This window comes from Ipomoea nil, unplaced genomic scaffold (genome assembly GCF_001879475.1).
Source record: "Ipomoea nil cultivar Tokyo-kokei standard unplaced genomic scaffold, Asagao_1.1 scaffold1971, whole genome shotgun sequence".
Classification (NCBI taxonomy): Eukaryota; Viridiplantae; Streptophyta; class Magnoliopsida; order Solanales; family Convolvulaceae; genus Ipomoea; species Ipomoea nil.
The window spans coordinates 142,651-158,997 of record NW_017618399.1 but is presented as its reverse complement, the minus strand read 5'-3'; the positions used below and the strand labels follow the sequence as shown (position 1 = coordinate 158,997).

The 16,347-nt window shown below is 33.2% G+C and overlaps 2 protein-coding genes across 3 annotated transcripts; both read right to left on the bottom strand.

Moving 5' to 3' along the window:
• Positions 1 to 217: 217 nt before the first annotated feature.
• Positions 218 to 2,691, bottom strand: LOC109147082 (probable pectinesterase 68). 2 transcript variants are annotated; one of them, XM_019294732.1, is made up of 6 exons: positions 2,213 to 2,691; positions 1,386 to 1,575; positions 1,065 to 1,271; positions 722 to 960; positions 394 to 578; positions 218 to 345 (listed from the first exon to the last, which is right to left on the bottom strand). In XM_019294732.1, the coding sequence occupies exons 1-5, from the start codon at positions 2,506 to 2,508 to the stop codon at positions 422 to 424; spliced, it is 1,089 nt and encodes a 362-aa protein (XP_019150277.1). In that variant the 5' UTR covers positions 2,509 to 2,691; the 3' UTR covers positions 218 to 345; positions 394 to 421. The 2 variants fall into 2 exon arrangements, with proteins under 2 accessions (XP_019150277.1, XP_019150276.1); XM_019294731.1 differs by having other exon boundaries at positions 218 to 578.
• A 4,107-nt stretch (positions 2,692 to 6,798) lies between these two features.
• LOC109147080 (putative glucuronosyltransferase PGSIP8) lies at positions 6,799 to 12,642 on the bottom strand. The gene is made up of 5 exons (XM_019294728.1): positions 12,111 to 12,642; positions 8,610 to 8,868; positions 8,265 to 8,466; positions 8,042 to 8,189; positions 6,799 to 7,567 (listed from the first exon to the last, which is right to left on the bottom strand). Exons 1-5 carry the CDS (start codon positions 12,359 to 12,361, stop codon positions 7,024 to 7,026), a joined length of 1,404 nt encoding a protein of 467 aa, XP_019150273.1. The 5' UTR covers positions 12,362 to 12,642; the 3' UTR covers positions 6,799 to 7,023.
• Positions 12,643 to 16,347: the final 3,705 nt, after the last annotated feature.

Here is a 16,347-nt window from a genome sequence, read left to right as displayed (position 1 = left end):
ACGTTTGTACTTCAATTGGTCATAAAGGTGTGATGTTCTAATTTGTTTGGATTGGTAACAAAAAAAGAGTCCACATAGTTATGTGGACCATACTATCAAATAATGTACTTTTAGTATATTAAAAATGTACATTATATTCAGGGAAAGTACAAGTACTGAAAGAGTGAAAGTACATTATTTTGTATACTTTACATTCAACACACGAATCAGATAAACATTGCTTGTTCAAACAATTGAGAATTGAGTTTTGTATATTATGATGTAAATTACAAACCTTTCAAATTATGAATTTATAAAATTACATGGAATATGACTAATATATAATAAATGAATAAGAATGAATAAGTGAAATATATATTTTTTGATTTTTTTTTATATAAAAAGAATGAATAAATGAATGAATGAAATTTAGTATGCGTAGTTAGGCATCTCCAAGTGCAATCCAATGCCTCCCATTTACAAAGCTCTTGGCGAGGAATGGGTGGGCCGTATCAAAATCAAGCTCTCGGGCCCATGATACTCCTCGGACCGCTGCTGCTCCTGGGCCCGAACATTTGTACACCCCAAAAAATGCAGTCCTGCAAGTGGCCCAAAGCCCAAATTTAAAATAAAATATTATATATATTACAAGGCAATTCAATACATTTTTAAATATAGAGGAGGGGTGAAAATAAAATTGAGAAAAGCAAAGAGGATTTTGTGGATAAGAAGTGGGGCCTACTTGCTCTTGTTGCTGGCGTGGTCCCAGTCATCCCAGCCACCATGGGCCACCACGTCATCAAAATAAGTATAGGAAAAGACAATCCTGGAATACTGGCCCATGGCCCGGCCCACGTAAAGCGGCCCAGTTCCTGTCACCGTGCAGTTTACAAACGAGAACCCGGTTTTTTCGTCGGGAGATTTTCTGTCCTGGGCCGCAACGGACCCGAATCTTCTGGCTATTGAATTTATCTGGCAATCCTGTACCAAAATTTTCACCCAAAAAAAAATAAAAATTATTTTTAATAAAATAAAAATATATAATATTGTGTTAATAATTTGGATAAATTGAAAAAAAAAATTACTTTGTACATGGAGCGGCCGTTGCCGAAGATGAAGTCGATGGAGCCTTCGATGTAGCACTCCTTGAAGTAATGCCGGCCGGCGTCGTCGCAGAGCGTATCCTGAGCGCCGTAGAATCCGCAGCCGGAGAAGTAAGCTTTGTCGCCGGAAATCCTAAACGCCACCGCTTGCCATCCTTGCATTCCCGGCAGCGGCGCCGGCGCCGTATTCTGTGAGTAAATATGTACTAATTAATTAATCTTCAAATACAAAACAGTAATGGCGATCAATTTTCTACTCAAAGTTGAAAATGTAAACCCTAGAAATTGATATTTTGTTGGTACCTTGAAGCTAATGTTTCTGGCGGAGAAAAAGCTAGCAAACACCGTGACGGAAGCCGTTTGGTAAGTGCGGAGCTGCTGCCCATCTGGGCCGCGATCGCTTGCTCGGTCGTGCCATTCTATCACCGTCGTCTCCCTCCCCGCGCCTTGAAACCTTATGTACGGTTTCGACGCCGGCACCACCACTTTCTCCCTACTCCGCCACAAAAACAGCATTTGTAAAAGTTATCTCACTTTTCACTCATTAATATAATATAATTGTTTTTAATGTCATTTATTTAGTCCCTTATGGCCTTATGTTAACTCCAATCAACAAATAATTAGCAATAAAAACAATTATTACATCACACTTAACAACTAAAAACCTATTTTGGACAACACGACCAAGTTTATCAAACTGTTGACTTGATAACCACAAAGTTTCAAGTTTGACTCTTAGTAACACCATATTGACTTTTTAGGCGAGGCGTGGTTTTTTGACAGCTAAAGTTACGAGTTATATTTCTGCCAACACCCTTTTAATTGAGACTGTAACGTTTCAACCCTCCTACATAATAGCTATTATATAGAAGTCAGATTTATCATATGCATATTCGCATTTTCATACAGTGACTACGAATTTTCTTTACTACTAAAAAAATAAATATTTTCTCAAAGAAATTGCAAACAAGGAAGATTAGAATATATAATGCGAGTTACACTATATATATGTATATACACACACACTCACACTTGTGAATATACAATAAATGTTGATATTTCATTAATTATTGTGAGATAATTTAATTTTATCACAAGTTATATATATAGTGATATAATACTAAACCTACACGTAGCAACCGGGACCGATTTGAATGAGGACGTTCATGCTATTGTGCTCCGGCACGGAATCAACGGCGGCCTGAACAGAACGGAAGTCGCCGAAGCCGTCGAGGTCCACAAAGATGGTGCGGTTCCCGGAGGGCCCCACCCAATGGTGCCCGTGCGTCCCGCTGCTAGAATTATTACTGGAACCGCCGCAGCCGGCTGACGAGGGCGGCGGCGCCGATGGCGTTGCATGGAATAACGAGAAGAATTGCAGGAATAAGAAGAATAAGAAGAGAGGAGTGAGGGAATTCGCAGCCATGCAAGCAATGCAAATTGTAATGTAGAGAGAGAAAGAGAGAGAGAGAGTGAGGGGGAGGGTTTAATATAAATTTGCAGAAATGGAGTGAGGAATTTGCAGAATTTATAGTTGGGACGATACGTCGCAAGTAACGGTCATATTTTCTGGCGTTCCCTGGTTTTGTAGTTATAGGGCGGCGCGTGATAACGTGGAGGTTTTGCTCCACCAAAAGTTAAGTGCTTGGAGGCTTATGCTATATACACTGTGTTTGTCTCTCCCTCAACAGTAACTTTGTGTCAGATTTTTCATTTTTGTGTGCAACCCCACTAACGAATAAATAAATAAAAATAATAATAAAAATAATAATATAAGTCTCCCGGAAGCACAAATCTGATCGAAAATGACTCATTTGATTGGTTAATTGAGAGTTCTTTTGATTAATCAATCATGAGACATAACCTAAAAAGTTTAACACATGAAAATTCAGATTTAGAATAAAAAGTTTAGGTTTTAGCAGGTGTGACTTTTCAAGTTTGGTTAGGCATGCAAGCTAGATTGAAACAAGAGCAGAAAGAGCTTTACATACAGTATGTTAGGCATGAATGTTCTACATACTGTACTTGTGATTTTTAATGTATCCTTAGAATATATATATATATATATATATATATATATATATATATATATATATATATATATACACACATAAAAATATCACTATTAAAAAAAAACAACAACAACACTTGCATTGTTCAACTACTTATAAAGCTTAAAAATATTACAAATGTCACTTTAAAATAATAGTCGATCTACTTATAGTTACCATAATCAATTGCTAGCTATATGTAATTATAAATAATAACGTACAATGACACTGTTTGGTAACATAGTTATTACCTTATTAACAAATTTTAACTTGTTTGTCAAATATTAGCTATTTGACTTGGTTAAACAATTAATATGAATGTTTGATTAATTAGTTTTTCTGTAACAGCTAGCTTATTGCACCAAAAGGCTAAAATTAAATTCAAAATAATTTTTTTCGATAAGCTTTTTGAAAAAATCATTTTACATGTAATCATAATCTACCAACTAACAGTTAATTTATTATCAGACTTTTTCTACACTAATGTTATCAACTAGTCAAATTTACTAACACAATCAGCTAACAGTACAACTATTTACTAAACACCTTGAAATCAGAATTATTTTTAGTAGGTAGGGAGAGTGAGAATAGTATATATAATACCAAACATGGTTAGCTACATCCGATAAAACGGTAACGTAACAACGTTGGTTTGTATATATAAGTTGTGGGGGTGGTAAAGTGGCATACATGTGAGCATGCAGCGATATGATATATGCACGATGGTCCAGGCATGGCCAAATACGTTACTTAATTTTATAGGTTATAACAACGACGTAGCATATATATATATGCAGACAGCGGTTTGTGAGTCCCACTAAACTATTCAATAAAACAATAGCATTCATTGGATGTTTGGCCCTACGTAGTTCACATTAAGTCAGTATATGTATTTTCATTTCCGAACGTTGTAAAAAGCTACCAAAGGGTTTTTATTTTTTATTTTTTTATTTTTTTATTTTTTATTTTTTCTTCTACCAAAAAGTTAAATCCTCAACTCAGTCCGACAAAACGTTTGGGATGAGATAAATCATGGTAACTCAACAGTTGGACAAACATGACCAAATATCTGTGTCTGTCCACTTTAGACATAATCCCTCACTACTATTGCTGAAGTTTGAATATTGATTTCTTCTTTCAAATACTCCCTACTAAATCGGTGAGCTAAGCCCGTATAAGGGTTATTATTTTATTTTATTTTATTTGGTAAAACACTATAGGTTCACGGGAAAGAAATGAGACAACAATGTAGTACAATAAATCCCTGCACTTTTGTAGAATTCTCAGACCCCTAGCTAACACATTATTATTGAAACCTACTGTTCACAACATAGCCTTTCTGACTTTCAGATATGTTGGGTTTATTTTATACACTCCCCAGCTCAACACCAACCATATAATTATATCAATCATTGAAAGAATTTTTGCATAAATTAAAATGGTTTCTAGATTAAGATAAGCTAAATTAAATTTTTTTAAACAACAATGTATGTATAGTTTGAACGAATAATCCTACATTTTTAACACTAGTATTCAAAAAAAAAAAAAAAAAAAAAAACAATCCTACATTTTTAAAATGTAAAAGTGAAATTTAATTAAAGATCGTTTAAAATGTACCGGCAATATAAAAGTAACAATAGCATATGAAGGTAAACTGAAGGATGTGTCGTTTCAAGTGATATATATGAAAGTTTTAATTGTGGAGTTTGGCCACATATATAGGGAGCATAACAAGGTTGCAGACATCTTGGCGAAGAAGGCCCTATCCCATAATATTGGTCTTCGGGTGTATAATGTTGCCCCGCTGGGAGCCTAGGATGCGGTTTGCGATGACAACATTGAACACTCCAAAAACGTGCAATTTCACATGATAGCAGGTTACCATCAATTTTAGCAGGTTACCTGCTTACATGGCAGCTGAGTTGGCATTTTTAATAATTTTTAATTTTTTTTAATAATAATTAAAAAAAAAACTACGGGATGGCCGGTCGTTTTTTTTTTTTTTTTTAACTTTTTTTTTAAATTTTTTTTTGAATTTTTTAAAATTTATTATTAAAATTTAGTAAAAATTATTTAAAATTTATTAAAAATGCCAACTCAGCTGCCATGTAAGCAAGTAACCTGCTAAAATTGATAGTAACCTGTTATTCGGTGAAATTGCATACACTTAGAGTGTTCAGTGGCGTAATTGCACTTTTTGGAGTGCTCAGTGGCCTAATTGCACATTTTTTTTTTCGTTCAGTGACCTAATTGCATTTTCAGGTTACGTTCAGTGACCAATTTGAACTTTATTCCAAAAAATTACTTTAATTTGATATTAAATTAAATAATGTACTCCCACCGACCTATTTTATGTGTCAAGTTCAGTTAACAAGACTTTAAAAGTTTTTTAATTTTCTAACTGAAAAATTATTTCCTTTCTTCCTCAAGAGGAAAAAATTGTGCTAGTAAACATATTTTTTGCTTTCTTTATTCAATTCTCCAATTGTTTTAGAAAATTTAAAAAATATTTTAGTTAGTAATTTTTTTTCTCTCAATCCATTAAACTCGTTGCACAAAGTCACAAACCAATTAGGCAATTACGCGTATCTATAAAATAAAAATAAAAATAAAAATAAAATAAAACCGGTATTGAAAAGGACGGTTGAAGAGACAGCTTTTTATAGCGCTTTGCGATGGTTGGGAGTTGCATGGGGCAGCGTTTTTGTAAAAGAAATTTGGTGTGATTTGAAAAAGGTGGCTTTTATAGTCATCATTTTTTGGGCCTAGCAAACGCCTTTTTATGTTCCTTAAAATTCCCTCCTTATTCGTATATTTTGCTAAGAAAAAAAATCACAAAAGGGCAATTTCCATTTTTAATTCTTCAACTTTTTTTTTTTTTTTTTTGAAAACTTAATTCTTCAACTTGTTATAACATTCTCACTAATAGTTTATTATTATTTTTAATAATAATGAGAATAAAAGTCAAATTAACTACTAAATTACATATAAAAATATAGTTGAGCCATTTAACCCAAAAAATTACAATTAGTTCCCTAAAATTGAATTAAAATTAATTTGTTCTCCAGATTAATCACTCATATGTATATTAAAATTTAACAATTAAATAAAGTTTTTAAAATCAATTTTAAATATTACACAATTTATTTTAAAAATTAAAACCCCAACCTCCTTCCCTTTGTCTGCGTGCCATTGATGGAGAAAAGCCTCTTCTAGCCATATATGAAGGGGAGGGGAGTTGGGGTTCTGTTTAATTTATTACATTTGAATATTTAAAAAATTAAAGATTAACGTAAACATAATTTGATTTTGAACCAATTACACGAATTTGGCTTATTCAAGGGGTCAATTGCAATTTTTTGAGTTAGATAACTCAGTTGTATTTTTATGTTATTCAATTGTTAATTTCATCTTTATTCCTTTTTATTATCAAGCAATTGACTACAATTTGTTTATCACTTTTAATTCTTTCAATAAATTTCAGCTAAATATTACTAGAATTGTTATTTTTTGACAAATTTGTAGGTAGTGTTTGGTCAAAAAACTTGCTGAAATGACTAAAGTTATATATTATTTTTAAAAGTAATGATTACTATTGAGAAAATAAATAGTTGAGAATTATATATGAAAATATTGCAAAATTAAAGTCGTTGGACCAAAAGTATAAAAAAAATCAATCATTATTATATACTGTATTAAAATTTGATGAATCTGTGTAATAGTTGCAGAAATTACAAAAATAATCAATGCATTGATCATAGTCAGTGCCTGTATGTACAGGTTGAGGATCACAGCACAGTTAAACCTTCATCTAAAGAACTCTCATTTCCCAGACTGTCAAAAACTCTCATTTCTCACACTTACAGTCAAAACTCTAACTTCCCAGACTGTCAATACAGCTTGTTAAAGCCAGAAGATGGTGCAGATTCAGCTAGCCTGGGCAAGAAACCTTCCCTTTCCACCGACACGTTAAGGCAAGCCAAGATCTTCCCCGAGGCAATCCAGGCAACCGGGGACACGCAGAAAGCGTATGCAAAGACAGCTAGAGCTCTCACCACCCCATTAGAGTACCAAGGATATGCCATCACCAGAAGGGCACCAAGGAACCCGAGCCACGGGACTAAAACGGGAAGCATTGGCAAGAGGAACGCGTTCGCTGCTATGCACAAGAGCGAGAAGACCCCGAGCAAGTAGAGACTCCACCCCACGAGTGGATGAACCGTGCAAGGGATAGCAAAGAATGGGACTATGTAGGCTGCAAGGATGGACCATATGGCAATCATTTTAAGGCCACTCCTTATTAAGAAGACGCTCTTGCTGTCTTCTCGACGATAGCAGAGCTTGGAGAGATTGGGGCGCGCTACTCGTGTCACTGCCATGATTCCTAGGTATAGAACAGCTTGGATGATTACAATAGGCGTCTCAGCACCATATCTATATATCAGATAATCAACACATTAGCTATCAAATGAATAAAGTATGTGTGTAGCTTGCCATAAATGAATGAACATATCTATATTTCATACCCAACAGGCCAACTTAGCTTGCCATAAAATGGGTAGGGGCGACAATAGCATCAATAGTAGTTCTACCATAGACACTAAGGTCTGGCTGAGTTAGGCATGCTGACCAGGTTAAGTTCGGGGAGCTTGTGGCTAGTTTTGGACTTGACTATGAAGAGAACCAAAGCAATTTGAAGGGCACAACTGGTCGGAGCTATTGTCAATTCCTTTGATGAGCCCATGGTAGGGGGCGGGAAACCAGTTTGGCACCATATGAGGGTAAGGTGAGTAGGAGGGGCCAGGACACTGCAAGGGTGCTGGGCGCTATGCCAGACTCTAGGCCCGTGACATATGTCTTTCTTTCATTCATAAGCCAGAGAAATATAAGGTTTTTTTTTTTGCTTACCCAATAGTTTGGCGCCGTTGTTCATGCCATTGGATGCCAAGAGGAAGGACAGGCCATGACCACCAATACCACGGTTTTAGCCAAGGTGCACCAGGGAAAGTAATGACACTGTTAGGTCCACAAGGAACGTGCCAACGGAGTCTGAGATCTAAAGTTCAAAAGAAGTTCAGAATGAGTAATGGTTCAATAAACACTGAAAAAGAATATGACTTGTAGTACTTACAGTAATAAGAAGCATCCATTTGGTAGCCCAGAGGAAGTCTGTACTGCCCCTCAAGCTTGGTGCCATTTGGATTAGGGTGGAACATCGGCTTATCGAGTAAATCCGGGAAGTATCCCCCAATAAAACCTTGGTCTGCCCCATCTGGATTTTCCTTCCCAACCTTCAGCTCATGAAGCATGTCCTTGAATACTGTCATTGATGGCTGCAATTCACAACACTTTAGCAATCAAGACTTTTCTTTTGTTCTCTGTAGTGTTGAGCATATATAATATATAAACATAAATGTGCAATCTAACTATCAGCTTAAAAGCACATGCTTCAATTTGGTATCAGAGCCAGTTTTACCTGCAATACGAAGAGCCCGGTGTGGAAGACGCAGGGATTAATGAAGACAGCGCAGAAGTGGCCACATTGGAATAACTCATCCGTGTTTTGAAGGAAAAGGTTGTCTGCATCAAGCATTACAACTCTCTCATAATCCACTAGGCTCCAGGCATAGAGCTTGTTCAGGGTTAACTTAAATCTCCAATCAAAATTGCTCTGGGTTTTGTAGGGATTGTTCAGATTCTCGACACTCACTACCCTTGCCCCATCTTCCTGTTCACTGCACATCACATGTGGAATGCATTGTTATTTCACAGATTGTTCATTTAACAATCTTCTGTTGCTTTAGTGTGGAGGACAGGTTGAATAACTTAGTTAGTACTACCAAGTTCATAAAGCGGGTTCAAAGTTCAAACCATCGAAACAAAAATTCTGTTCCTGGTGCATTAGAAATGCTGAGTCACTTAACTCAACTTTACTATAATACACCTGAACTAAACCATACTAAAAATTGAGTCTAATCAATTATTTAGTTTAATTTAAGCCTTATAAACATATATATTCTCTATTATTTTTTCAATGTAAGACTCTTAACAAATACTAATAGGTGTTCTATAGGATGAAATTGTAATTCCATTCCTACCAAACTCCATGGAATTGTAATATGGTTGTAATTCCCTCCAACCATGGAATTACAATTCCTAGGATCCCGCCTAAGAATTGCAATTCTACACTTTGTGAAACTGAAATTCCATGGTAAATGACTATTTTACCCTTCTATTTGTTATCATATTATTATTATATAAGAGTATTTTAGTCTTTATTCATTTTTTCCCTTCCAATTCTCAATCATTTCATTCATGTCTATTAAATAATGTAATTTAAATTCTCATTTTATTCTTTTCCCACCAAAATATAATTCGATTCCTCTCTAATTCCTTCCTCCCAATCAAACGTTCTAAAAGTGATATCAAGCAAGAATAGTAGAATACACATTGCAAGGGGCAGTTGATAGTTAAAAAGCCATTCAGTCTGACCCACCAAGGCAAGGGACTGCACTTATAATTGCTTATTAAAAATTGCAATAAACAATATTGATGACCTAAAGCCAATAACAAATGGATATATTTTTTTAAGTGTAGTTGTGTTGATAAGTTTGATGTGATTGGCCGGCACAATATCTTATTAACTGCCAGCTCTGTTTTCTGATGATATCTAAGACAAAGAATAAGAATCAACCATCAAAAAGCAAGCTAAGGTAGACATCATAAGACATTGAGGCAACAAGGAATATTCATTCATTGCCCTCATTTCCATGGCTTTGCTCGCTTGATAAGACCCAAAAACAGAATAAATTTACAATCACAACCTGATCGTCCAAAGCCAAAGGTATCTTCTCCCAAAATGTTGAATCTCCAACCCCAAAGGCCCCCATACCCTGGCTCGATAGAACATTTGGAAGAATGTAAATTATGGTAACTCAATAACTCAGTAGACAGGACCAAATGCTGGTATAGAATTTGCCACTTTGAACATAATCCCCATATTATCGCCAAATACTGAACCATTGAGCACCAGAATCAGAAGGAATGGGAACCACTTATACTAAAGAAAGAATTCCCAGAAGCGACCAATTCAGGAATGCTCCAAAAGGTGATTATAATAACCAAATTAAGTCCGTCCGTCCTACCATCTAACAGATAAAACTATATTGATAATTATAAAAAGCAGCTTTCTGGTGAGGCCACTTGGGAAAGTTGTGGCTTAATTATCTAATTAATATTTTTATTCCCACCACTTTCTACACAAAACAGCTTCATCACTCACCCAACTTGTTTTGCCACTGTAAACAGTTTTCCCTAATACCTATCCAGCTGCACCAACTGCGCTTGAAAGTTGATATGGGAAGGGAAAAATATATATATAAAAGTTCAACAATCAAGAAAACTTCTTCAATGTTTTTTTTTTATTATTATAAAGAAATCACTTCATTAAACTAAGTATGGAGAGTTAGAAAACCACTCCAAGCAATCAGACTTAGAAACAGCTGTCAACAGTATGAACAACTATGATTACGATGAAGATTAATAAATAGAGCGTGACTCACACCGTAATAGATAATTTACAGTTGTGATATGATATTGCCGTACTAAGTTATTTAGACACACATCATGATAGGTAAGTTAGAATGGTGATATAATTTGAATAGAAAGTGACTGGTATAGTGATATTAGCACCATCTAGGTTTTCAAAAAAAAAAAAAAAAAAACACCATCTAGAATGCTTGCACCAGAAATGGAGTGTTTGGTTGAATGTAATTTGGGTGTAATTGAATTGTAATTTTGTGAAAGGTCCAATTACGCCGTTTGATTGGAAGGAATTGCAATTCCGTCAAATTGTAATTCCCTCAAAATGCTGAATTCTAATTACTGCATATCAAGCAGTGTAATATGAATTTCTACTTTATTCCACTGCATACCAAATTCTGTAATTTGAATTTCTACTTTATTCTCATCTTATTCTTTTTCCCTACAGAATTACAATTTCTTTCCCTACTTCCAACAAAACACCCCTGAATGGCATGATTTCAATATCCGTTTCATAGTGGACCTGCTTAGCACAATCATATCCATCAATTGGAGCTCGAGACTTACAAGGAATTTCTTCCCTTTTTTTCATTCTAAAAAGACAAAATCCTAAATTAACCCGAACAAAACGCATCTGATGCCGATTTCCTAGCATTATGCGAAATCCACGTATTTTCCCCAACACTTTGTTCCAACAATCAAGAAAATAAAATTAAAAAATAAAAATAAAAAAGCACGTCATTTTAAACCAAATATTATATTATTCGAAATATTTTACAGTGCCAAGTAATAAAATACTACTTTTACTTTTATTGTTTATAAAATTATCATCATCTTTTCTCATCAAAAAATAATAATAATCATCATCATCTTTCTATCTATGATAGTAACCTCTTTGTTCTATTTTACATATCTCATCTATTGTTCATGGGTTAAACTAAATCTTTCTTTTAATATATTTTATACATTTTTAATTTGACTTCTTGAGTTTATAATATTTTTATGTAATTTGTAATTATACGAAAGAGTAACGTTATTTACCTATAAAAAATTGTCCCTTCCAATTTCTTTATGACATGATATTTTTAAATTGATTACTTTACTTTTTCATTATAAGTTGTAGTGTCTCTTAGCAGCAGCAGTGACTCTTTGTGCTTAATAATTTAAATTAATAAAACGTTTATTGTTCAGTGAATTAATCAATTCTATTATTTTAATATAAATTTATATTCATTCTTTCCGTACTCATGAATTACCTATCGACAAACCCAACCATGATTTTGTTAGTAATATATTCCCCGACAAAAAAAAAAAAAAAAGTATTCAATATTTTTAGACCGACTACTTGAGTATTGATGGTCTCGTCATCACACGATAATAACCGTACCAAAAGTGGAGGAAAAAAAAAAAAAAAAAAAAGAGATCAGAAGCTTACAAGGTTTGGACCCAATGAAGAGGAACGTCCATGGAGGCAATGACGACGATATCGGCATCGGCGCCGAGCCGCGCCAGCGATCGGAGCATGACACGTGTCGCGACGTAGAACTCGTAATCCCTGGGAGTCCCCACGTACATCATGGTAGCATACGCGTTTCGGTGCACCCGCTCCCGCCCGGTAACAAACGGCGTCGCTTCGCACAGCACCGCCGCGGCAACCCATACCAACAACCACCACATTCGCGCCATTGCAAACCTTTCTAAATTTCTACACAATCTCTCAAATAAATAAATAAATAAATAAATCTCAATGGACAAAGAGAAAATCTCCCTCGTTTTGACTCTAATGCATTTCACTTCCCTTCTCCGGAAGCTCAAATGCTCGCAGGAAAATGGCGGTTTTCCGGTGAACCGGTGCCGGCGGAACAGCGCCGGAGTATAGTACGGAAATCCGGAGAGAATATAGGATGCAGACCGTACTCCAGGATAGTTATATAGACGCTATCGTTTTCTGGGGACGAGCTTGACGAGAGTTAAGAGTTCAGAAATGGGATCGTCTTTTTATAAGAAGGAAGCTTGAAGGGTGGCGCTAAACGTTAAACAATTATACTCCTTCGTCTCATTTTGTTTGCCTCAATTAACTGAACCAATTTTTTATAATATTAAATTTATTTATTTAAAAATATTATTAAATATAAAAAAATTAAAAATAAATAAAATTACAAAAAAAGAGAGTTAATTTAACCTATAAATAATAAATAAAGCATGCAAAAAGGGACAGATAGAGTATTAGTTTTATTTTACTGCTATCAAATTGCCTTTTATTTTTTATTTATTTAGAAAAGAATTAATTTCACTTTTGGTCCCACGACTTTAGAGGATCTATCACTTTTGGTGCACAACTTTAAAAGTTTTCAATTTTGGTGCCTAACTTTGTTGTTTTTATCAATTTTGGTCCTTTCAACCAAATTGACGATGAAATATTGCCGGATTTTATATTTTTAGGGGTAAAATCGTCATCCCAAGGAAACATCTTCAATATCTAAACAAAATCACTCTAAAATCATATCTATAAGTGTTTGATCGATGAGAATAATTGGGAAGACGGACAGAAACTAGACACAGATCTATGAGATTTATAGCATCGACGATTGCCAAACTCTTATATTTCTCTTAACATGATTTTTCTTTTGTTTGGATATTGAATATCTTTCCTTGGGATGACAATTTTGCCCCTAAAATGTAAAATCCAGCAATATTTCGCAGTCAATTTGGTCGAAAGGACCAAAATTGATAAAAATAACAAAGTTAGACACCAAAATTGAAAAAATTTAAAGTTGTGCACCAAAAATGATAGAACCTCTAAAGTCGTGGGACCAAAAGTGAAATTAGTTCTTTAGAAAATGTTTAATTCCTTCCCTTTTAAATTTTCTTTTAACCCATTACTGATAGAATGCTAATAAAATACTAAGGTCAAATGCTCCACGATTAGATGGACGGAGTCAAATTATGTGCACACAAGTACACAACTCAAACCTAATATGTAATCCTTTTGTTTGTTGGCATGGTTAACGAGCATTAATTGAATTGTTTACCATTTAAATTTTTATAATATTAAATTTAGTATTAATATATAACTTTTATATGTCAGTCACTTTGTGCTCAGATGATACATCTGTGTCTCTCCTTTAAGGAGATGTCACATGATCGAATCCTGGTAGTGGGATATTGACTGTATGAACTGTAACAAATTGAGAATGTATTGAACAAATATTACCTTGTAATAAAGTCAATAGTATTAAAAAAAATATAATTTTTTATATACTTATAAACTACATTAAAAATATTATTACATATTTAAAAAAAAAACAATTTTAAATAAAAAATAAACTAAAATAATAATTTGACTAATAAATAAGAAATATGATAAATGAATGGGACATAGAAAGTATTATGTTATATGTAAATTTATTACTTTTGATATTAAATAACTAGATTTTTTGAACATGTCTATCTCATCAAGTACAATTACAATAAATTTGCATGTAACACATAATATGAATACTCATATCATCCGTACTCGGCATAATGATACTATTAGCACCATAAAAATTTCAAAAATTACTTATTTTTTGGTACATAAAGTCACTTTTTTAAAAAATGTAGCATTAAAAAGCTTCTTTATATTAATTGGTTTATTCATTTCTAACATGAATTGGTCATATAAGAAGTATTATAATAAAAATAGATATATAATAATTGAATATAAAAATTCTAGTTAGAAAGGGTTGAAATGTAATTAATCTTTTTATTTTTATCTTTTGATGTGAAAACATTGAGTAACAGTATAATTAGTCAATCACTTCAAACGAGAAAAATATCTTGTTTGAATAGATCAAATTTTCACCAGTTTTGGAAAACTTTCAAAGTTAATGGATGCTATGGCATAATCCAGATATATGATTGGGCAAAACATGAATGAGAGAGTTAATAAATTTTATTTTATTTTGTTATATTATGACAATTTATAAATTTTCTATCTTTATTTTAGATTTTTACAATAGTAATACAACGTTTCACAATTTCATTGTCTAATTTTTATTTCTTACATGATAATATTTGATTGTTTTGTTTTATATTTGATTAGTACATAAGTTCATTTTTTTAATATTAGGTGAAGTGGATCCATTCATAATAGCCCATGAGTAAAAGACTTTTATTGTTATACCAAATGAAAATATGAAGTCAAATTAGAAGAGAAAAATATAATTAATCTTTGTTAAATTAAATAATTAATAGTTTGTGTATATGGAAAAGAAAGCTAATTGTGGACGTATATTAATCAAAAGAGTAATGATATATTCCTCTCTTGAATTTATCTAAGAAAAACATAACAAAATTTAATTGATTTCTTTATATTTAAATGTAAAAATATTACATTTGTTCTTAAAACTATTACGTTTTCCTTATAAGTAACAAATATTTTATTCTTAATTAATATTATATTTTTCAATATAAATATTACATTTTTATATTGACACGATTCAAAAGAATATGTGAGACAGTCTCATACAAGTGTGATCATTTATATATATGTGAGGATTCAGGTGAGATTTGAAATCATACTCCATATAAAAGGTGATGAATAATTTTATCCATTAATCTAGATATATCAATCGTTAATTGTTGATGAACGCCATAATTTGGTTTTACTAAAATCTTTAATGATTGATAAATTTGATTAGCAATTGAGATCGATCCTCACTTTTTTTCTGAATAATAATATTCTTATTGAGTTCTATTACATTGACTTCTTATTTCTAGTACGTTTTTCACTTTTACTCCTCTATGTAGTAATGAATGATTAGTTATTTTCATTCTGTGTGTCTCAGACAAAAAATATCAACATCAATATTTTGTGAGAAAAAGTAAAAGGTAAGGAGTATAAGGTATTTTCCATTTTCATTTGACTTGTCATGTATATATATATAGACCGTGTAATGTTTAGTGCATATTTGGGTGGCCCCGCGGGATGGGAGTTGCCGAGTCTGTAGGGTGCAGAAAGGTCAGAAAAGGAAGCTGCCTTTGGCGTGTACGTTCACGCGGTGCGGCTATTGCCTATTGCCATTTGCCATGTCCGGAACGTAACAATGAATACCAATATCGCATATATATGACAGATTCAATACTATGAAGGGTTTCTTAGTATTAAGACCTTTTCATGTTGTTTGGTTTAGAACAAGTGGGTGTATGAGTCAGAATTGGACCATCTGATTATTAATTATAGAATATCCAACTCATAATTTTGAAATATGGTGTGTGTGTATTGTACATACAAAAAGTCAATCATCTTTATTACTACTGTTGCATTATTAGTCCACTTATCAATTATAACAAGTTGTTGAATTTTAGTTTTGAGTTTTCAATCACTTAATTGGATATAATGATATTCATTGATTGCATTGAGAGATTTTATTTGTGCTCGTTTCAATTTCAAATATAGTAACAATTGTAATTTTAAAAGTACAAGCAAAACGAGAAACTATTAAGGAACAATGCAAATAGTGTGTCGTCTACATTTTCTTTTAAAAATTTGATTCGATCCCTCCTGATGGTGCTATAGGCATTGTAGTGTCAATCTCTAAGATAAAATGAATCAATAATATAGTTGAACATTCAAACTGTATTGCTATCGACAAACGTTAACAAATAAAGCACTAACGAATTTATGAGGG